Genomic DNA, 23,300 nt, shown 5'->3' with positions numbered 1-23,300 from the left:
GCCAGGTGCCAAGATCTACTAACAATGGGGACCCAAAGGGCCATAAGGAACTCAGACATAAGACAGTGGTCCCCTGTCTGAGGCCTCAGCCTCTGCCTCCTCCATCACTCCCTCATTCAGTCACCCACAATGTTTATAAGGAGCCTGCTCCATGTCAGACCCTGATCTGGGTGCTGGGGCTTCAGCAGAATTTAGATTCTAGAGTAGGAAATAGACAGCATTAAGTGGGCAACTTAACAGACATATTTGATACAAAATATATGTAATATAAGGTCAGAGTTAAGGGCTATGCAGAAAAAAATAAAGTGGAATAAGGCCCAGAGGGACTGAGCGGGGGAGCAGCTAGTTGTATGGGGGATGGGGGGATCTCTCTGAAGAGATTTTGAGGTGGGTCTCAAGTTGGGGTGTCAGATAAGATTTTTCTGGGTAAATCCTTCTGGAGCAGCCTCCTGGGCACCCGAGGAGCTGCTCAGCTGAGGCCGACAGGGGCAGAATTAGCAATCCAAGACAGCCACTGATTCCTCAGCCCCTAAGAGAAGACAGACACCCAGTATTTATTATTCACCATCGCGGTCTGGCATTCTGTCAGCACGATTCTCATTTAACGCTGACAACTCCCCACGAGATATAAAGTATTATCTTCACCTCAGATGGACAGAGGAGGCTCGGAGACGACAGGCAGCTGGCCGGTGGTGCCCCCACCCCATTTTTCTGTTGCTCCCTCCCTTTTAAAAAACTGACCCCAAATAATTTTCCAAGAAGCCCTTAGGGAACTAGAGATGACTAAGACGGGAGGAACTACTATGACAGGGAAAACCTTTTACTGCCCCTCAGGTGGCACCTGTGATCTTGGGGTGCGGGTGGGCCAGGCCAGGAAGGACTGGGTGACATCATCCTGCCGTTCGCAGCCTCCCAGATCTCGACACAAGGCTTAACCAGCCGCAGGGTCCCCTCCTGGCGGTTCGAGCGCGGGACCTCACATCACTTCCGCCCGCTTGCGTCCGGCATCTGGGGCCCGCTCTCCCAAGAGACCCACCTGGGTGGGGAGGAGAGGGGAGCCCGAAGCCACGCACACTTTATCCTCAGCTAAGCTCGGGGATTGCGAAGTAGATTAAAGGCATTCAGTCACGAGGATGCCTACTTAACCGGGATCCCCAAAGATCCGGGCTGCTCACCAACAAAGACTCCAGTTCCCAGCCTGCGGAGTGGGCGCAGGGCGGGGCGGGGCCACCTTCCTCGCCAGCAGAGTTTCTGCCTTATTATCAGCACCGCCGCCAGGGGGCGCGCCAGGGCCGGTCGATGGAAAGGCTGGCGGGCGGGATGCCTTTGTGCGTTCCATTGGCATTTGCTGCTCACCTCTGTGCTTACCCTGTGCAGGCTTCAGGCATTTCCAGGACGCTGCCTCTACAAGGGGCAGTTTAAAAAAATCTTGTTCGATTAATTCCTGCGCCGACCACTTATGCTACGGCCTGCCTGCCTCCAGGTTGCCCTCTCTGGTTGTCTAGTTTTCTAGGGGCCTCCAAGAAGCTCTCTAGAAACCGTTCTGCGGCTGCTGTAGCTCTTGGAGTCAAGTTAAAAGCTCATCTCCCCGGGCCTGAGACCGTGGAGCCGCCACGCTCACCCTTCGTGCGGTTCCCTGCGGGAGGTGCGTGGTTGCAGGCCTTTCGCACGTGCTACTTCCCCAGCCGGCAGCAGCCTTTTCCCTCTCCCTCCATCCTCCCCAGGCTGATCCCGGCGCCCACCTCCTGGGCCCCTGCAGCCTTCGGGCAGGTTCCAAACAGAAATGAAGCGCACGACCCTCAGTGGAAGATTTCCTCCTCCCTCCTCGCGACAGACCGGTAGCCCTCTGCGGGAGGGCTGGGGCCTGGCCGCCCAGTCCTTTGTCTCGGCGGTACCTCCGCAGGAGTCTGGGTCGAGCGGCATTGAATACACAGCGCTGACAGCGTGCCCAGGGGGAGCGCGTCAAAAGGAACCTCGGGGCAGCTAGGGAGGTAGGGGTGGGATGGGCATGGGCAGTCACCTGGCGGGTTTGAGATCCCCGATATCCACACACACAACACAGAGTGTTTCCCACGTGCCACCCCTCAGCCCCCAGTCCCCTTTCAAGAGGTCACCCTTCCATTCAGGCGGAGCCCCTGGGGTCCAACGCCCGGACGCCTCCACCCCACCCACCTGGCTGGCCTTGGAGTGAATTTAACCCTTTCCCCATCCAATGCAACCCACCGTGCGGTGCAGGTGCCTATGAGAGAGAGTCTCCTTTTGTGACGCTCAGCAGGGCCCTCCCCATCCAGGGCAAGGACTAGCTCTGTTCCCACCGGCAGCGTTGGAACGGCAGGAGGAAGGAAATTAAGCCTGTGTTGAAGGAAGGACACCTGGCAGGGGAGGGGAAAGGGCTCAGGAATCCCCTCCTCTGGGGAGATTTCAAGTTGGGGGAAATCCCCACACAGCTCCCATTCTCCAGGGCGTCTTAGCAGGCTCCCGTTCGGCCCCTCCGGTCCTCCCCTTCTTTACTTCTTAAGGCTGTGAGGCCAGCAAAAAGTCCGGGATTCCACCCTACCACCCACTTGTGTCCCTGTCTCTTTTCTATTCCCTGCCAATGATGCTCATGACCCAGAACCCCCAGTGTTCCCAGGCTGCCTGGAGGAAGCATCAGGAGACACAGTCCCTTCAGGGAATGGCCAGTCTTGCCTACACTGCCCAGGGCCACTGGCTGGGCAAGTCTCAGCCAACCCCCACCCCACCTGCAGCCTCGGGGATCTTTTGCCCCCATCTCCCAGAGCTGGCACCTGTGGAATCTTGGAACCCAGAAATGACCCCAAGAGGTCATCTAGCCCATCCCTGCCTCCTGGTCACACTGAATCCACAGTAGTGTCTTGGTGACCAGGGAAGGTAGCCATCCTCAGCTCTCAGAGGGACAATTATGGGGCTTCAGAGCCCCCCCCCCCAAACTGTCAGGCAGGATTTGAGTTCCAGCAGGCACATCTGATCAGAGAACCTGCTGAAAGCCCCCGTGGCAGAGGACCAGGTAGGAATTAGCAGGCCATGAGGGTGTGTGTGGAGGGCTGTCTACTCCTAGAGTCAGGGCTCTGGAGCTCCGTGGTCAGAGACAATGGCAAATCCACTGCAACCGCCTTTCCAGGTGAATCAGAAACAAAGTGCCCCAGGATCAGTCTGCCATGGGGCCATCTTTAAAGGTCCCCATCTCCACAGCCTCCAGTCCATCCACCATCCTGGGCAGATTGGGGTTTTCTCTTCACCTTGTTCATCCTTTTCCATCTCTGCCTTTCTCTCCTCCTTTCTTTCCCTTCTTTCTCCTTGGGCTCCCTCTGCTAGTCTCCCCTCTCTCTCCCCTCTCTCCCTCTTTCTGGCCCTCACTGGTGCACTCTCTCTCTTTTTTCACTACTCTGTCTCTCCCTTTTCTCCCTTTCCCTCCCCTCCTCTCTTTCATCCCTCCCTCCCCAACAGTTGAGCACCGGGCCAGGAACGCGGCAGAAGCCATGACAAGCCCAGGCGGCTCTCCCGACCCTTGATGCCCCCGGGCCAAGTTTTCCGAGCTCCCGCGCCCATCGCAGCCTTGCACAGAGAGGGCTCTTCAGATGGGCAGGGGCAGTGGGTTCAAGCTATGGGCACAGGTGGCCCACATCAAAGGCCAGGAATGTCTGGCTCCCTGGTGTGGACTTCCTCCAGCCATTCCCCTGCCTGGTGGAGTGGCCACCATCACAGCCTCACAGAGCTGGGGGTGGGCTCATTTGCTGCCCTTTCTGCCACAGTTTCAGGAGTCACTGTCCTCACCCACTCTCACTGAACTTGCTTTCTTTGCCCAGGGGCCCAGGGATGCTCCAGGGCCCCCAGTGCCTCTGGGAGCCTTGAATGGTCTGGGAGCAGGATTGGACAGGTGCCCAGGTGACAGCGGGTCAAGTTCCTCCAAATCTGGCTTCAGTTCCAGTACCACTCAAGCCAGACTTAATTCCTTGACTCTGGAGAGGGAGAGGGGAGAAAGAACCCACAGAGGCCTTGGAAGGACTTTTTTCATATGGCAAGGGGTGGGGTATGTGGATACATTTTGGTGTCCACGCAGGGAAAGGGGGCATTACCACCAAACTCCAGGTTGGAGCCCAGGGCCTCAGGCAGGAGAGTTGGGTAGGGAAAGGGTCTCAATGGCAGCAAGGTCCTCCAAGGACCCCAGCTGCTCCCTGCTGGGGCTGCTGCATTTCACGTGCCCCAAACTGTTCATCCACAAGATCCAAATGGGATTGCGGTCATCCTTCTGACCTGAGCTGGAGGCCCGGCCTGAACCCCTGAAGGAGGAGAAAGTGACCCGGCTCCGCCGGGCAGGAAATGCAACTGGCCGCTGGTGTCAGTTGCAGGAAATGCAAAGGCAGCAGGAGGTCCCGATACCGATCTGATCCCTGACAAAAGACTCAAATGACACTCGGATCTGTCCCCCGGCGCCGCCCGCAGCCAGACCTTCGAGCTTCCGCGGACCCTTCTGCGCGCCTCTCGGACACCCGGGAAGCGACCTCCCGCGGCAGGGTTGAGTGGCCGGCCCGCTCGTGGGCTCGGGAGGCTGGGAGGGTTTGCATTTCCCAACCCCCTCCACGACCCTCGGATCCTGTCCTGCCCGAACGAAGCTTCTGGAAACATCCCTGTGCTTTCTACTCTCGCTTCCTCACGGGCCCAAGTCCCAGGAGGTCACGGTTCTCCAAGAGAAAAGGAGCCACCCATTAATACCCACGCCAACCCGGCACCACGTGAACGCCCCCGTCAAAGCCCCAGCTCCCTAAACCTGGCTGGGGCGGGGGGCCGCAGCGGTCCCGGACGCAGAGGGTCCAAGGTGCCGTGTCCCCCCAAGTTCCCACTGTGTCCGGGGCGCGGGCTTTGCCCAAGTTTGCTGGGCGATGCCCTTCCCGGAGCCCGACTCGTGGGCCGGGCGGGAGGGGCGCGTGATTGACAGGCTGAACTACAGACTCATCTCTTACCTTAGGCCGCGGGCGCTGATTGGCTGCTCGCTGACATCCTCAAACCCGGCTGCTCCGCGCTGGGCTCGGGAGGGGGGTTGCTGCGGGTGGAGGTGCGCTTCTGACAAGCTCGAAAGTCATTTCCAATCTCAAGTGGACTTTGTTCCAACTATTGGGGGCGTCGCTCCCCCTCTTCATGGTCGCGGGCAAACTTCCTCCTCGGCGCCGCTTCTAATGGAGCCCCACCTGCTCGGGCTGCTCCTCGGCCTCCTGCTCTGTGGCACCAGGGTCCTCGCCGGCTACCCAATTTGGTGGTAAGACTCTCCTCTAATCTGCCCGCTGCCCGATTTCTCCGCGGAGCCCCTGGGAGGTGGGGGGCGCCAGCTGGGGGTGGTCTGCGACAGGGCTGGGGCTCCTTTCTTCTTATCTCCCTCCAGCCCCCCACTCGCCCACCCCCCTGGATTTTCTGCTGGTGTCGCCTTCAGAATCCAACTCCTGGCTTCTCTGATAATCACCATTTTCCCTGCTACTCGCTGCAGAGGCTGGAGGACTTTCCCCGTCTCAGAAGGTCTCTTATTCTTAGATCCTAACCCTCCACCCGTCCCAATCTGGGGGCCCTGAAGACCCTCCATTAGCTTGCAGTTGGGTTTCTGGAAATCTAACGATGTCCCTGGGGCCCAGCCACTCCTCTTCTCCATTTTGGGGTCTTCATGGGCAAAATCATCCTGTTCCTTCATTGCCACCCCCACCTCCGCCGGCGCCTCCATCAAGAGATTTCCCCACAATAACCCCCCTTTGCCTTCATATTTTAGACCCCAATGGCTTCGGGGATCCCCGGGGCAGGGGAGGGATTTCATCAGATTCTCCCCACTCTGCTCTAGATTAATCTTGAGCCTCAGAAGTGAATGTGGTATTTGCTGATCCGAGATGCCATTGAATATAGATTTAATTCATTTCTTGCTTGTCCATCCTGGCAAAAGCGGGCCTTCTTGAAAATGTAGTTGTTTGGGAGGGGGTGGGTTTGTTCTTTGACCAAAAACCCAATTCTCCATGTCAAATTCGTTCCTTTTGGAAAACCGAGGACCGAGGAGAAAGGGAGAGAGGGAGAGGAGGATTCCGTCCCTGAGAAATGCGGATACAAAAGACATTTTTAGTAAATAAGGCTGGGAAACCAGGCGCGGTGTTTTTGGGGGGTTGCATGTGTATGGGGGAACTGGCCGTGGAATAAACAGCCCTTTGGGAGCCTCAGTTCCAGGGAGTCCCCTTGTTTTCCAAGCGGTCTCATCGCCACCCAGCAGGTCCCAGAGGCCAGAGGGGAAAGACACACTGAAACCAGTTCTCTAAATTACACCCCGCCTCTCCTCAGTCTCCAGCCCCCTGCATTCCGGAAAACTTTAATTAAAGAATCTTCCCCTCCTGGATGTAGGAGAGCCTGGGCCTGGGGGGGGTGGGAGGTGAGGAGGAAGAATTTGGGATCTGTGAGTAAGCAGAGGGACTGTGGCCCTGGGATGAAAGTCAGAGAGGAGTGCCACCAGGATGCCATGCCACCTGCCTGTCCCCCTTTCCCTGCCTTGCCACCCCTGCCCAGCCTGAGATAGGGGGAGCAGAGCCAGGAGATTTGGGGGCCACACCTCGAGTCTGCCCCCAGCTGTTCGGGGGTGGTAAGGTTTGTGTCTGGATGTCTGGGGCCAGGATGGGGGCAGGAGTAGGGCATGGCCAGGGGTTTCTGTTTAGAGGGTGCTGAGAGTTGCTCCCAGGACAGACACCCAAGGGGGAAGTCTTTCTTCTGCCCAGACCATCCTTCCGGTGGCGGCAGGCTGGTCTGAGGCCTCCTGTACATAAAGAAGTCCACGGGGCGCCTGGGGCTGCCAGGGATTCCGGGTTGGGGGCTTTGCTGGTTGGGGGGATGGCTGCTGCAGAAACCAGTCCTGCCTTACCCACCCTTCCTCACCCTCTTCCCATCCCTGGGCCAAGGCCATGCTGTTCTTCGCTTTCTTAGGGACCCTGGGGTGGGAATGGGGGTGGGAAGAGAAGGCTGGGAGCCCTACAGGCAGCAGGAACCCAGGGGGAAAGCCCAGGTCCCCCAGCCTATGAACCAGATGAGGGCACTTCCTGGCAGTGCTGGTGGGGAGTGGGTGGGAGGTCTGGTGTGTAATGGTGTATTGGGGAACATCTAGATAGGGACCACCCAATGGGAAGATGCTGAAGAGATTTGGAAAGCCAGGACGTTGGCCCTAATGTAATATTGGACACATGGCTTGTCTGGAGGTTGGGGGGACTGGGATGCTGGTTTGTCCGAGCACAGGTGTGTGTGTGTGTGTGTGTGTGTGTGTGTGTGTGTGTTTTAGGTCTGTGACCCTAAGGAGTGTCATCTGTATACTAGTATGCCTCTGTGTGTAGGAGTGTCTGTGCTGCAACTGGGTGATGTGGATGTGAACTTGTGTGAGATGTGCTTGGGGGATCCGTGGCTTGTGACAGGGTGTGCTGTGTCTCTGCATACAAGTGTCAGCAAGTGGCTGATTGTATGTATGTGTGTGACAGAGAAAGTCTAGAAGTATCTATGCCCACATAGAGGTCAGCACCTGTGTCTGCTTACGATGCTGCATGGCTGTGATCATGACCGGGCATGTGAGTGTTGTGTGTGTGTGTATTTGTGTCTGTGTGTGCGCGTGTGTGCACATGCCTTCATGACAGTAAAAGGGGAAAGCCCCACAGATGGCTTTGTGAATGGATATTATAGCTCATGGCCATGACCTGATTGTGCTTGTAAGTATGAGTGTAGGGGCTGTGTCTGGGTCTGCCTGAGACCCTGTCCTCAAGTGTGAGTGACCATGGCTGGGCCCACGGCTATGGATATGTTTGCAGACATATGACCTATAAGTGTGAGTGACAACCCAAGCTTGGGTGCTTGGTGGGGTTCATGGTCCTGGAGGGACAGTCCAGCAGGAGACAGAGTTCTACCGAGGAAGTTGCAAGGGGCACAGCGAACTGAGACCCCCGGGCTGGGCAGGGTAGGGCAGGGGTGAAGGTGTGGAGCCTTCCTTGGCACCAGCTCATCCTGTCTGAGGACTGTGGTCACCAGCCCTCCCCTCCTTTCCCATCTTGTCTTAGAGCTTGGGTGATGGGTGAGTCACGTTCTCAAGGCTGGGGCAAGGGCCAGGGCTGGGACAGGGACCATAGAGTAGACAAGCCTCAGATTCCTGTTTCTACTCTGCCCCCGGGGCAGCCAGATTCCAGTCCTTCAGCCCATCACTGCCTGTCCTCCTTGGCCCACCCAGCTCACACATTCCCCAGGAGGGACTTCAAGGGGAAATCGTTCAGCTAGGATTTCTGTCTGTGCCACCCCTCAAGGGGGGCACCCACCCCCCAGCATCCTGCACTGCTCAGGCCCCAGCGCTGAGAGAAGGTACACCAGAAGGCCGAGCTACAAGGGGCCTCAGACAGCCTCATGGGAGGAAGAGACGTGCTCCAGGGCCTTGCAGCCAGGTATTGGCAGAGCTGGGACAGGGAGCCGTGGCAGTAGCACTGATTTCTATAATTCTTCTTGTCAGTCCCAGTTAGCGCTTGGTGGAGGAACTTGTCTTTCTTCTCCTTCTTGGGGGGAAAATGAACGATCTTATTAGGGCGCAGCCTAGTGCCTGCTGCATTCCAGAGGCAGAGGCACTGATGGAAGGGGCCTGTGCTGGGGGTCAGAGTGCACCCTGCCTCTGTGTGTCACACCCTCTGGGCCTCTGTTTCCTCACCTTTCAATCAGGAATCTCCAGCCTGTCCTGCTTCACAGTTGGGGTGAAAGTGTTCAGCAGAAGTCAAGTGCAGTGAGCTGGGAAAAAAGAACATCTGAGTTCTCTCTCCACCATCCTGGGACCCATTTTCCCACTCAAGTGCCTACCCTAAGTCCTGCCTCAGTTTCCCCATCCATCAGATGTCTCTCTGCCTCCCCTACCCACTCCCACCTCCACCCGCCTTTCAGAGGCTTGTGAACATGTTCAGTCAAACCCCATGGGGGTCAGCGGGCTGGGCCCAGGGAGGCACCTGGAGACTGCGGGGGAGGAAGGCCCCAGGCCAGGTGTTAACACTTGTAACAGGCAGGAATTACAGCTGGCTCGGCTGGGACTGGCAAGGAGCTGAGCCGGCTGGAGGCTGTTGATCCCACAGACAGACAGACAGACAGATGGTCAGATACCAGATCGGATGGATGGCCAGGCTTTAACCGGGTGGTCTCCCTTCCAGGACAGGCCTTACCCTGGGGGGATGCAGCGGGGAAATTAATCCAGGTCTCTTGGAAATGAGTTAACAGCCCTCCTGCCCACCCCACCCCCACTGTGGGCGGGGCTTGCTGTCCAAAGGGAGCAAAGTTGGTTGCTGATCTGTGTTCTTCCCATGGGACCACATTTTGCTTTAAAAAACAAACAAACAAACAAACAAACAGAAAAACCTCAGGTCAAATATTATTATAATACTAGGAGCCTGGAGCTGAGTTCTGTTCTTGGAAGAAATTGCGTTAATATATGGGGGGTAGTTATGAGGGAAAGGGTAGCAGTCGAGGAAATTTCTAGAATCTCAGAGCATTTTATCAACAGCTCTGGGCCAAGAGGTGAGTGATGTGTAGTATCTGGGCCCTGAGCATCACCCCTACCCCGGTTATCCTGAGGGCCTCTGGTCTGGGAAGGATCTGGGACAGCTGCCTGGTGGGAAGAAATTTTAGGGGAGGCCAAAGGAGGCAGGAGCTGGACTGTGGTGCCAAGTCCTTTCGCGAGCACTCTCCCCTCCATCCCTGAGCTTTCTCAGTGGCAAACTCAGCCAGACCCTGCCAGCACCCACACTTTCTGGCATCTGGATGCTTGCTTAATCACTGGTGAGGGTGGCGAAACTGAGGCAGACAAAGAGGGCTCTTGGTGGAAATCCCCAAAGAACAGACTCAGCCAAGCAAGCATCTCCCACCCTGCCCACTATAGAACTTACTGCTGATAAAGCTGAATGGTGCTTGGACAGATGCAGGACTGAGAAGGTCGCGGAAGGGAGTTGTGATCTTGGGGTTTTCTCTAGACTTTGAATAAGTCTCTCCTGGGTCTGGGCAGGAGACAAGGAGCCTGGGATGTGGGCAGGAGAGGTGTTTCTTCTCAGAGGAGGATGTAGCCAACAGACCTTTCCAGGCAGAGTGGGAAAAAGGAAGACCTTTCTGGCCTCAGAATGCAGCCAGCCCAGGGGTTGAGCAGGACTTGATCTTCCAGCCTTTTCCTTCTACCCTTTCATGAGCCACGGAATCCTCCTAAAGCCACCAGGGAGGGAAAGGACATTCTCTACCAACTGTTCCTTGCTGGGGGAGGAGGTAAGCCTCATCCCTCCCTCAAAGGTTAGGGCCATCCTGATAGTACATCTATACATTCATGTTACTTGTGTGCCAGGAAGTGGGTAGAGCTGGAATGGAGAGCTCTGTGTCTAAGTTCAGAGTTTACCACCAACTGGCTGTGTGACCTAGGATGAGTCCCTTTCCTTTTCTGTGCTTTAAGCCTCTGCCTCTCTCTGGGCTTCGTTTTTTTCTTGCCCACCTTGAGGGATCCCTTCTGCCTGTCAGTGTCTACATGGCTATGACAGGGGCCTGATTCACGGCTGTGAAGCCTGGAGCTCCAGGTGGCACCAGTGCCTCTCCCTAGAAAAGGCTGCCTCCCCTGCCCTTCCCAGGCCCATTCAGACAGTCAGAGCCTGCCTTAGGCAGCCCAGCCCTTTCCTTCTGCAGCCCCATCTGACCTAAATCCCAAAGCTGACTCCTCTACTGCTGTCAAGCCTGCCTGCTTGCACCTCCAAATCTCATTTTCCCCAAACACTCATGTTCCTCTGGAGCCAGCCTGCCTATGTTCATGTTTGTGTATTACCCGGGTAACCTAGGGCCAGTGAACCTCTCTGAGCCTCAGTTTCCCCCTCTGTAAAATGAGAACAGGGACTGCTTCTACATCATAGGGTTGTTGTGAAGATTAAATGAGTGAAATGAGAGTAAAGCTCTCCAGCTAATGCCTGGCCTATCGAAAATACTATATACGTATTATTTTCACTCCCTGCCTGCAAGCCTGTGGATCAAAACTTGCCTCTTCCAAGAAGTCCTCCCAGGTTGGCCCCACCTGGCTCTGTTTTCTCCTTATCTTCAGATCCAACTTGCCCCATTATACATGGTACTGGTGACCATGAGCCTGTTAGCTTTATTCTTAACTTGAGGAAGCTGGGCCAGGCTAACATAAGCTCAGCTCTTTGCCTGCCCAGCAAGCAAAGGGCGAGTAGAGAGGGCACTGTAGTCTCCCCTAACCATCCTTCCACCCTACAGTTTGCTGGACTCTTGCAGCCACTGCCATTTTCTTCCGAAAACTGGAGCCACCTCGGGCTGGGCGAGGGAGGGATGGGGGAGGCAGATTCACAGTAGTGGGGAGTGGGGAGTGGGGAGTGGGGGGAGTGGCAGTGGGGCTGCCTGGAGCAGCCTGAACAGAAGTTACTCCTCCAGGAGCTGAGAGATGATTCAGAAGGTGATTTATAGACGGAAGGCAGAAAGCTTGGCTCCTGGCAGAGGCCTGCTGCTTAATTACATTCTTTGGGGGGTGGAGGTATACACGGGGAGGCAGCAGGGGAGGGCCTTCCTCCCCCTCCCCCTCCGGGCCTTGTCCCTGTAGCTGCCCCAACTCTGAGCAAGGTCCCTCTCTCTCTGTGCTGCCTGGGGGAATTCCCTGTTCTCGGGGAGCAGGAAGAGCTTCTTGGGGTTGGAGAAAAAGGGACAGACTCCCATCTCCAGAGACTCCTCCAGGGGAGTCTGAGATGCAGAGGGCCTGGGAAAGATCACACGGTCTCCTCCCTGCTCCTGGGCAGGTGAATAGCTAACCCACTGGCAGAGGGTTTTTAGACTCCTCCTGTGGGTGAAACCCTACACTTTCCTTCTAGTGCCCTATCCCACTGCTGCTTCTAGGTCCTTCCTTCAAGTTCACTCCTTTTCTGTTGTTTGATTCTCAGTGGGTCATAGGCTAGGGGCCGGGGACCTGGCTGTGTGCTCAGAGGTTGAAACCCAGTTCTTCAGTGTCAGGCAAACCTGTGGTCCGTGGCACAGTGGCCACCTTAGATCCAGAAGGTTCTCCAGGCAGGGGCAGCCTTGTATTAGAGAGAGAGAAACTTTCCTATCCTCACTTTAAACTAATGTTTCATGGAGTCACCACAATTCAATGCTAAAGCTAAAATCACGTCTGTGCCGTTGACAAGCAGCCCCTGTTCCATCAGTTACTTGCCGGGGTGACGTCTGGATTCCCTCTGTGAAGGCTGACCCGCAGGGCAACCAGCCTGACATCCCTCGACTGCCTCTCAGTCCCCACGCAGCCTCCGTCACAGCTTTCCAACCCCATACTCCACCTCCAGCTCTTGAGGCTGGGAAGGTGTGTCGGGGCAGGGGTCGGGAAGCCCAGGCCCATGCAGCCTATTTATGTTTGCAGCTTGGTGTGTACAGCCGGCAGCAGTTGGCAGGGGTCAGGATGGGGACACTAGACAGCTCTCTGGTTCCCCCTGAGGCGGGCCTTCTCAAAATGGCCTCATTATGTGTGTGGAGTGGATTCCAGAAGTGTCAGGCACACCCATACATCTAGGGGAGGTATGTTTGGAGACAAGAGGGGGCAGTGTGGAGTGCTGGGGGGTTTCTCAGCAGCGAGTTAGGGACCTGAGACCTGGGCCTACTGCTCATTATGGTGTGATGTTAGGCAGGTCCCTTCACTATTCTGGGCCTCAATAAATAGGTGAGTCGGACAAGCTGCTGGCCTTGGACTTCCAGCTATTCAGATGATCTCTGTCTGTTTGGTGAGGGGGAGAAGTCACTGAGAGCTGACCTCAGGGCTGGGTGGCGACTGCTGAGCACAAAATTTTACACTCAAACACTGTGAGATCATGGATGAGTCCCCCCAGGCCTCAGTTTTCTCATCTGCAAAATGGGCCACAACAACACAACCCCTTCCTGCCTACCTGGGGGGCTGTTAAGAGTTTCAGGAGGAATCATCCTTATGAAAGGCCTTGAGAAGCAGAAAGTTCTTTCCAGACAAGTGTTCTATCATTGCTGGTCCTACCAGAAAAGAGGTCAAAGTGTGCTCAGGATGGACCCAGTGGGACTTTGAGTCTCAGCTTGAGGACTTGTATTGACAATAGAGAAGGAAGGAATAGGACCCAGACAGGGGAGTTCTCAGCTCCTTCCTGCGGGGGTCTCAAGGCTCAGCGGGGATCACGGAGGGGAAGGAGCAGAGGTTGGAGGCTAAGTGGTCACAAGGGCACCCAGGTTCACCGTTCACGAACCCTTCCAGACTAGTGCAGAGGTGGCAGGCCTGACCTGGGCTCAGCCAGCCACAGAGCAGGATTTCCAAGCAGGGACACAGTAGTGGGGGCGCAGGTAGAGGTGAGGAGGGTAAGGGTGAAGGGCCAGGAGCTAGAAGAGGCTCTTCTGAGGACTGAGGTTGTCAGGAAATCCTAATCACCTGAATAGGGACTAGCAAACTGGGAGACCATTCACTGAAGCTAGGCTGGAAAAACAGGAAGGACCCAGTTTGTGTGTGTGTGTGCATGTGTGTGTGCGCGCGTGTGCATGTGTGTGTGTTGGGGGTGGTGAGGGGGATGGGAGCAACAGGACCAAGCGCCCTGCCCCTGGGCACAGAGTCTCACTTATCTGCCAGAGCCAGCTGGGCCAGCGAGGAAAACCAATCTCTCCTTGCAGGGCCCATTAGGAATGCAAATAGGGGCTGTGGCAGTGGGAGTGAGCCAGCATCCTGCATCCTGTCCAGCTCCTCACCACTTATCTTCCTAACCTGGCTCTCTGAGGGTGTCTCTCCCAGCTCTAAAACCTCCCATGGCTCCCCACTTCTTGTCTGGCACCGAGGCACCCTAGGATTGGCTTCTACTCACATCAGTTGTACCTTTCAGAATCCCCCATGAGCCTCCCCAACATCCATCTGTGCCTGTTCATTGAAACACTGGACTACTGACCTCTGTGTCTATTTATGGAAATACTTTGCTACCTCCCCTTTCCCCTCCCCACACTCAACTGCTGAAATTCCATTTTGTCTTTGAGACCCAGATCAAAACCCTCTTCCTTTGGGAAGCCCTCCTAGATTCCCAAACCACTGCCCTCCAAGCAGGGAATATGTCATCACTCCCTTCCCTTTCCCTACTGGGACAGCCATCCCGCGCATTCCCACTGTCTTCCACCCTGGGCTATGGGGGTCTGATGCTCCTCTACTAGACTACAGATGCATTTTAGTCACCTTGTGCTCGCCTTCCCCGGTGCCCAGCATACGCTGGGGGTCAGTAAACACAAACACAACTCTGTGCTATGTGTAATAAGTACACTCTGTAAAGGCACATGGACAAAAGAGGTTTCTAACAGTGCCAGTTGTACATGTGAACCAGGGTCGTGAGCCGACTAAGGAACGGAATGAATTAAAACCTTGTCCCTTGGAGTGACCTGGGGCTCGGAGCACGTTGTTTCTGTTGACTTTGAAAGGGCAGCTAAATCTGGTTCCCATTGCTCAGCTCAGATCCCATGTGGCTAACAGTCCTGAGCTTCGGGGGTGCTCAAGGGAATCTAATCTGAGTAAATTGCCGTCCCAGAAGCTGAGGTGAGCCTTGGCTCCATGGTCTCAGTTCCCCTGGGATTATTTTTTTCCACCCCAGCTCCACTTGCAAATATTTCCTTTCGGTGTCCTATTTCTTCCCACGCAGACACCAGTTCATATTATATGCTTAGGTGTCTGAGTCTTTAGAGTAAAAATCCCATTTGGCAGGATTATTTCCCCATCCAGGAATGGGTCAGTATGTTTGTTGATGGTATGTATGCACCAGTTCCTATGCACACATCATGATTTGGAAGGAAACTTTGCCCATTTTACAAGTGAGGACTCAGATCACAAAGCCTGTGCTCTGAACCCATGACCTGTTGGGCCCAAACCTTTTTCCTTCTACCACTATTTAGACTCAAAAGTGGACTTCTTACATGGGCAAGAATTTACTCACTCGTATTCTACCTTGGTCCCCAAAGGATGGCTTTGAGTCAAGATACATGTGACCTTCAGCTTGAAACCTGCTGCTTTGGGTTTATTTCTGAACCTCTGGGAGGTCTCTTCTTTGGGGATATGTGCAAGTCACTAGCAAGCTTTCCACAGGTACGAAGCTAGCCATGTGACTGTTTTGTTGCCTGGGTGGGGGTGGAGGGAGGGTAGTGGCCTTGGGCAAATCCTGGGCCTTCGTTTTCTCACCTGTGAAACAGGGAAGAGATAGGGTAATGGCCTCTCACATTACGTCCAGCTACAAGATTTATCATTTTACTTAGTCCTTTATGCTCCTTTGCACCTGGTTCCCATCCTACACATACCAGAAAACAATTGGACAGAATCCTCTTTCTTGCCTAAACCAATTCTTGTGTTAGTATCTTTGATATAGATGAGTTTTTACTTGTCATTTACAATATAATATTCACCTTGACTTCTCTCTGAGGAACTAGCGTGATTTCTCCCTTCAGTTAAAGTGTGTTTCCCTTTATGTCCTGGCTGTTAGAAAACCCAGAGTCAAACGTGAGCTCCATCCTTGTATCTGTATCGACCTTGACTTGGCATATTTGTCTTCTGCTTCACCTTGAGCCTGACTTTCTGTTTTCAGTTTGTTACGCAATCCCACGTGTTTTGTGTTATAAGCTCCTTGAGGGCAAATGCTGTCTCCCATCCACTGTCTTCTCTGAGCCTGGCAAGTACATAGTACATGCTCAATAAATATTTGTTGTCTTTGGCATGAGCATTTGCTGTCAGCCACTTCAAGTTCTTTCTGGCAGGAGGCAAGACACATACAAATTTTTTCAAAAGTCTTGTTAGATGGGGAGTTGGTCCTGACCAGACAGTTTTGGGTCGCAAGAATGCCGATCAGTTTCTGTTTCTTTATCGTCAGTATTTCCCCCCAAGTCTACAAAAGCCTTGTCTGCGGAAGTCACCCTCTTTTCTTTTTTCCATGATCTGCTTCATTCTTCTTCTTTTTTAAAAAAACCTGTTTTTGATGGGGTGGGTAATTAGGTTTTAAAGTTTTCATCTATTTATTTTTTAATGGAGGTACTGAGGATTGAACCCAGGGCCTCGTGCATGCCAAGCACACACAGTACCGCTGAGCTACACCCTCCCCACTGCTTCACTCTTAACTTGAAGTTGGTGCATAATTTTCCTCTTGGGAAGCTCTCTCGTTTCTGGCCAATGGTTGTGTTTTGTTTTCCTCCTCCCCTGGCGGGACCTTCAGATCTGGCTCCTCCCACCTTCCCTTGCCCTGGAAGCCAGCCAGTGCTGTTGCTGCCGTTCTGCAGGTGCCTGAATGCCCTGGTAGCTTCCACCCTATCTCTCCAGCTAGGCTGCTCCCGTCTCCCACCCAGCCACTGTGAGAACTGCTGTCCCTGTGGGCACAGGTGGGAAGGTGGACGGAGGCCGGGCCCAAGGTCACACACGATGAGCACCAGGGTCCCTCACTGCCAGCCTGGCCCTTCCCATTAGCAAAACCCTAGAGGGGCCCTGTCTTGACCAGGGAGATGCCAAGCCCCCGTTCGTGGGATGAAGCCTCAGGAAGGGACAGAGACTGACTAGTGAGGGAGGTCAGGCTGGTGTCCTCTCAGCCTCTCACCTCCTCTCTGTGCCCCTGGAGACCACCCTCTTCAGCCCCTAGACTTCAGGAAGGAGAATGGCCAACCACAGGCCGCGTGCTCCTCCATGTTAACTGAAGCTTCTGCAGGAGAGATTCTGGAACCTTCCTTAGCTATCAGTAAGGATGGAGTCTATGACCTCAGCAGTCTCCTTGAAGCTCACACAGTCCCATGAGGTTGGTATCTTCATCCCCATTTTATCTGTGGGAAAATCCCAGCTTACAGAGCCCCCAGGCAAGGAGCTGGAAGCAAGTCGGGGAGGCAGAATTTAATGGCCAGCTAATAAATCATCTTATTCGGTGCGTGCTGAGGAACCCTAGCACACACAGTAACTCATCCTCCCAAGGGCCTCGGGGGCAGATGATCTTATCCTCATTTTACACATGTGGAAACTGAGGCCCCAAGGAAGCTACTCCGTTGCCCAAGGCTTCACGGCTGGTGAACCCCAGAGCTCCAACCACAGCACAAACCATCTGAAGCCAGGCACGCCTGGCTTCACAGCCCTTTCAGTGACACCACATCTTGACAGCCAGGAAGTTCCTCCTTAGGTCTGACTGCAGTCTTTCCTGACTTAGGCCAAACCCAGATTCTCTCATTTGGTCTTTGGGGGTCGTGAGCATTGTGGTAGATTTTCAGCTTGCACTTAAGGACCAGGGTGCATTGCTCACTGAGTCTTCCTTTTTCCAGAACAATCCCTCCCAGATGACCCAGTCTCCTACACACATTTAACCACCTTGTTCTCCCTCTTCTCTCTTCATTTTGCAAATGCTGTGACCCACAGCACTGCCGTTAGACCAGGGCAAACGGGTCCTGTCAGGCCCTTCAATTCAGAGGGTTTGACGCTGGTGTCTTAAGGCTGCAGCCCTCCCTGCAGGGCAAGGAATCTGGGGTCCAAGGGGTCTTACCCACAACTCCTCACCCCTAGCCATACTCTGGGTACTCAGAAGTACTCCCAAGGCACCCCAAAGTGCCTGGCTCAGGTGGCTGTGAGTCCGCTCCGGGGCTGTGCAGGCCTCTGCCTGGGATTCGTCCCATCAGGGCAGGTTGCGCAGCTAGTGCGTGTGCCCCTGGGGCCAAGAGGCAGGCAAAGGGAGGAGGCCTTGTGCAGGGCCTGGGGATGGGCTTGGAGGTTCAGATGGGGTGCCCAGTGTGGAATGGAGCAGGGATGAGCAGGCTGTGGGCTGCGGGCTCGGGGCGGCTCTCTCCATGTCACTTTTCTAGCTCAAAAGGCCATGGAGAACCTAGGCTTCCAGGTGGTGAATCACGGTATTTTTACCAAGATAAGCTGATGGGATACTTTTTAAATTTATGATTGAAGTATACCTACAGGAAAGTACATAAATGGTAAGCGTACCCTCACTGAGGTGGATAGAATATATTTTATTTAACAATTTGTTAACCTGACATGAAAACTTTAAATATTGGGCACATGGAGGATGAGGGTTCCTTTAGGACTCTCACCACGGGCCCTGTAAATGTTCCAGCCAGGCCTGGAGACTTGGATGGGAAACAGGGGTTCCTGGGGTCTGACAAGCACAGAATCTGGAAGAAGGCTTGCTTTCTCCATCTTTGCATCACCTTACACCCCTGCCTTAGTAGGTGGACTTCCTTATACGTCGGCAGCACTCCTAGCTCACGCGCAGTCTGTGGTCAGCTCAACCTTCAAGTCCCTTTTGTTAAACTGGGACCTTGTCTTACCCATTCTTGGCCTCAAAGGACCTTCCTTCGTGTTTGGTTGGTTTTGTCATTTTTAAACGGCCCAGCAGAAGAGCATTCAGCCAGCAGCACACTGACTGTGATGTTCCACCCTCCTTAGCCCGTGAAAAACCGAGTGACAGAGCCCTTTCCTAACTGTTCCCCCTAAGGCATCTCCTATCCCCACATTCTTACCCTATGACCTGCTTTCACTTGCCCAGGTAAGAGTGGAGACTTTAGGGGACAGCAGTCCTGGGCTCTAGATGGTTCTGCCTTTAATATCCGGGTGACCTGAACCTCTCTGAGCCTCAGTTTTCTCTCTGAAAGTGAGATTTATTGTGAGGAGTCAAGGCGATAACACACATGAGACTTAGCACAGTGTCTGCTGCCCACACTTTGCCATCACCCTCATTTTATTGTTTGGCTTGTTCTTATACCGCCTCACTTCTCCAGGCCTTTGCGCTTGCCCCTGCCTTCTTCAGAATGACTTCTGTGAACTCCATTTTGTTCTCCAAAGCACAGTCCAGGCACCGTCTTCTCTGTGCTGCCTTCCCTCACATCTGGCTTCAGCTCAGCCCCGTCTGGGTGTTCTATTTCATTGATTAGACTGTGAGCATCCTGCAGGCAGGACCCAGTCCGCATCACTTGTGCACCCACATCACCAAGGACAGCACAGGTCATACGGTGTGTCCTCTAAGACAGGTCATAGGATGAAGTGACACTGTTGAGAGTCACCTGCCTGTCGCAGACTTAGTCTGCAGCTCCAGCTAGATTCCCATCACCTCTGCAAGGCCCTCCTGGCTAGAGCTGAGGCACCTGTCACTAGTTACCTCTCCATGTGCATCTCTCTTGTTTTCCCAACTAGAGGGTCAGCCCCCAGTGGGCAGGATCCTGCTTTATGTGCCTTCTCATCCCTAGTGAGCCTCATATGTCACCCTGGATACTGTAGGAACGCAGCTGGGAATGCTGTGGGTTGGTTGGTTGGCCGGTGTACCAGGCTTCTTCCCAGGCAAGCTCGAGCCCAGCCTTACCGGGTTCCCGTTCTCTGGGACTGCTTTTCCCCTTATTCTGTGATTTCCCAGAGGGTCCAGTTCTGAGCTTCCAGCCTCTGTGCCAGAAGGCAGTGTGGTGTTCCAGAAAGAGGAGTCTAACCGGCCTTGGTGTGAATTTCAGACATGCTACTTAACAGCTCTGGAACTTAGAGCAGTTAAAAAAAAAAAAACACTCTGAAACAATTTGTTCATCTATAAAATGGGGTTAAAATTTTCTATCTCAGGGCACTTGTGAGGAGGAAATGAAATAACACTCAAGAACTGAGTTTAAGGCAAAGATGTATTGAATGAATTAAGGATGTTCTGTAGGTCATTCCAACGTAGCAAGGGTCATAAAATATTCTATCCCAGACCAGGCTTCTTTGGAACAGAAAGATCTGAATTCCTCAGGGAATGCCACACACTTAACATTGGTTTGTTCCAATGCATTAACCTGTTTGAAGAAAGAAGTGGGTGACAAGCACGTGGCAGAACTCTGTGACTCAGTGGACCCGAGGTAATGTAGACTTTGGCCTGACCTTGTGTTCTGCTGTCCTTTTCAGCCAAAATAATCACAAAGGCCTCCAGATTTCAGGAAGGGAAGGGCAAATCAAATGTGGTGGCTGTTGGAGTTTTTACTGGGGTTCCAAAGCCTGGTCTGTGTTGGTTTAATACTGCACTAGTTAATGGCTAGACAGTGGCCATTTCAGCCCTGCTCAGCACAGTAAGTTTGGTTGGGGCACCAGGAGGCCTGGGTTGGATGCAGGTGGACCCAGGGATGGCAGTCACTGTGCACAACCAACAGTTACTGTGCACAGTCAGCCTTCAGGGGAGAGGGGCTTCTGGACCATAGGAAGGGACATGAGGAAACTGAGGCACAGAGAGTTCATGTAATGCTTTTTGTTCCTAAAAACATTTTTGATTGCAAACTGATAAAAAATATACTTTTTATTATGTAATGCTCGACACACACGAGAGAGCAAATATACCATAAATACAGGATACAATAACAAGATGAAAATCTGGGCCTTGCCACACCCCTGAAGATCCAGAAGATGATCAAGGTCATTGCATCCATCTGTGGGCTCCTCCTTGCCCCATCCCCTTATCTCCCCCCACCAGAAATAATCATATCTGGAATTTTGCATATTTATTCCATCACTTTAAAAGAATGGTTTTCCCAGCTTGGAATGCCCAAACAATATATTTTTTATTTTGTTTATTTTTAGCATTATAAAAATGATGTTGTATTATATGCCTTCTTTTCTGTGATTTGATTTTTTTCCCTCTGTGTTATGTTTCTGAGTTTCAAATTACGTTATTGGATATTGCTGGAGATCCTTCATTTTCACAGTTGTATGGTAGTCTATCATCAGAATAGACCACAGTTTGTCTATTCCATCTCCTCTCAGTGTCTTGAGGTACACATGACGGGGAGTAGCTCATGGGGGTACCTACCTAGGAATGGAACTTTGGGGCTGCAGGACGTGTGAAAGTTCTGCTTTGCAGGTTGATGCTACACTAAATGACAGCTCTGAATGGGATTTTGAGTTTGTGTCGACACATAAAATGTGCATTTGGAAGAACATAACGGCCTGTGTCTGGTGGGTGTGGGGTCAACATCCTCCCTGACCTCAAGCTCCTCACATTGTCTGCCCGAGGGCCAGAGACCACCACTAGCCATTTGGTGACGAGGGCAAAAGTAGCTAACGGAGCCCCAGCCTTCTCTTCCTTGACTCATCTCTTCACCTCCACCATCTTCCCCTTCTGCTCTTAGAGGGCACTCTCACTGCCTGTGAACCCCTGCCCAATATCAGGACATAATGCCACTCTTCCCCGGAGTCCCCATCCCATCAGCCCCACAGGACCCAGGGCATATTTCCCTCCTGGCTCTCTCCCTGCCTTCTGTCCCCATGGGCCACCCTGCCTGAGTTACAGCAATAACATCTCTCAGGTACCACTTCAGGGAAGACCAGAAGGTGACTTCTTCCCCCAAGTCTTTATCCAAACACTGGGACTCCCTCCTTCTGAAGAAAAGCCATGAGCTCCTCAACACACATCAGAAACCAGATAACACTGCTGTCACCTGCTGGCATCTCTGTCTGCACTGGTCCTCACCCATCCTTCCTTCCTGCCCTGGAGCAAAACTCTATTTCCTCTGGCCTCCACTGTACAGATAAACCAAAAAGCTCTTTTTTATCACTCCTCCATCTGGCCATGACCTTCCTGGAAGTCTAACTTCCACCCTCTCTCCCAGCTCTTCCAAACACATTTTGGGCCAGAGTAGGAAGTTGCAAACTGTGCTTCTTACATCAGTGTCTCATAATCCTGCTAAGAAGAGCTTTTGGAGTCAAGCTTGCAGAGTGTCACGTGTTAATTCCAGCCTCTTGGTGTTTATGGTGCTTATTAGCATATTAGCATCTTATTAGCATATTAGCATCACAGAAAGGCCTGCAGGAATGATTCTTGTTTTCACTTGTTTAGTCTGTTTTCCAAAAATATTTAATCTCTCAAGTAACAACTACTACCTATTTGGAAAATGTGATCTAGAAGATTCTCCTGCCCCTTTCATATATCAGTTTGTCTTTGTGGTCTTATTCTTTTCAGCAATTGGGCTGTGATTCCTCTGACTTTTAAAAACCATCCTGAATCATCCTATTCAGTCCAGAGCACCCATCTCAGAGGATCTTGGGTTGAATGAATGAATGAATGAAGTGATCAGCCAATCAGCTGGTCATTCAGCTCTCTCCCCTTTCCTGTGAGGCTGGCAGGAACCAGGCCCAGATGGTCTTTATACCCCAGGGACATGGGTCTCTCTGGTCAGTGTCAGACCCCTGCCACAGTGTTTCTACACAGCCTAACCCCATCACCCCTGGTAGAATGCAGCACTCTCTTATAATTTTCTTTTTAGGTTTCTGTCTCCCTGTGAGTCTGGGAGACTCTGCAGGGCAGGGACCATGCCACATTCACCTCTCTGTATTCCCACAAGCAGGTGCTCAGTCCTCACCTGCTGAATGATGGCTCTCTCCTCTGACTCCTTCCAGAGAGCCAGTGGAGCACTGTGGTTAAGCCTGCAGGCTTTGGAGCCAGACTGGATATGCCCCAAACCACCCGGGTAACCTCAGGCAAATTAGTTAACCTTTGCACTTCAGTTTCCCTTCCCAGTGGGGGTGAAGAGAACAGTACCTTCCTTACGGGGTCATTGAGAGGATTAAATGAGGTGATATAGCAAAGCACACGTGACTGCGTGAAACAGTGCCTGGCCTAGAGAACGGCCTATGTGTTAGCACGTGTAACAATAGCAACAACCACCTATTGTGTCGGGGATTGTGATCAGGGCTTTCCCTACATCCTTTCAATGACTCCTCCCTCCAGCCTCTTTAAAGTAGGTGATGTTTACATTTTTCTGATTAGGAACTAAGTCCTCTCAAGGGGACACGAAAGTGGTGGTAGCCGTGGGACTAGGACTCAGATCAGCCAGATCAGCCCGTGGGAGGCGGTGCTGCTCACCACTCGGCGACTGGGCAGCTTCTCTGCTCTTTTTGCCTATGTCACTGAGGAGAACTTGATCTATTCTCTATCCTTTACAATTAGATATAAACCCATAGCAGGGTTGGGGTTTACATGCACGCAAGCGCATAACGGAGAGCACTCAAGTGAGAATGAATTACTGGAGAGGCCTGTGGGTTGCCAGCACCTTTGTGGTATACCCAGAAGACCAAGGTATGAGGCAGGACTTTGAGAATATGAAACTGAAGAAAAAAAAAAATCACCCTTGAGTCAGCAATACTGCGGAACAGGCCGAGAGATTCTGGAAGTCAGCTTGGTACCACGGCCTACAGCACCTTGCCCAGAGAGCTCTATGTGAGCCTGGAAAGTGTCTGCAGGCGGGACAGCTGGGGTCGCTTCTACCCAGGTACGTTACCCAGGTGAAGAAAGATTCCT

General features: G+C 53.1%; 1 protein-coding gene across 2 annotated transcripts in view; it reads left to right on the top strand.

Moving 5' to 3' along the window:
- Positions 1–5,023: 5,023 nt before the first annotated feature.
- The window catches only part of WNT3 (Wnt family member 3), a 46,770-nt gene continuing 28,493 nt past the window's right edge, over positions 5,024–23,300 (top strand). For both annotated transcript variants that reach the window (XM_032457185.1, XM_006194418.2), the window contains exon 1: positions 5,024–5,272. In XM_032457185.1, coding sequence (XP_032313076.1) covers positions 5,193–5,272 — 80 coding nt within the window. In that variant the 5' untranslated portion in view covers positions 5,024–5,192. The remainder of the gene's footprint in view (positions 5,273–23,300) is intronic.

This window comes from Camelus ferus, chromosome 16 (assembly GCF_009834535.1).
Source record: "Camelus ferus isolate YT-003-E chromosome 16, BCGSAC_Cfer_1.0, whole genome shotgun sequence".
NCBI classification, from domain to species: domain Eukaryota; kingdom Metazoa; phylum Chordata; class Mammalia; order Artiodactyla; family Camelidae; genus Camelus; species Camelus ferus.
The sequence above is the reverse complement of the archived record's forward strand: the minus strand, read 5'-3'. Positions and strand labels throughout refer to the sequence as shown.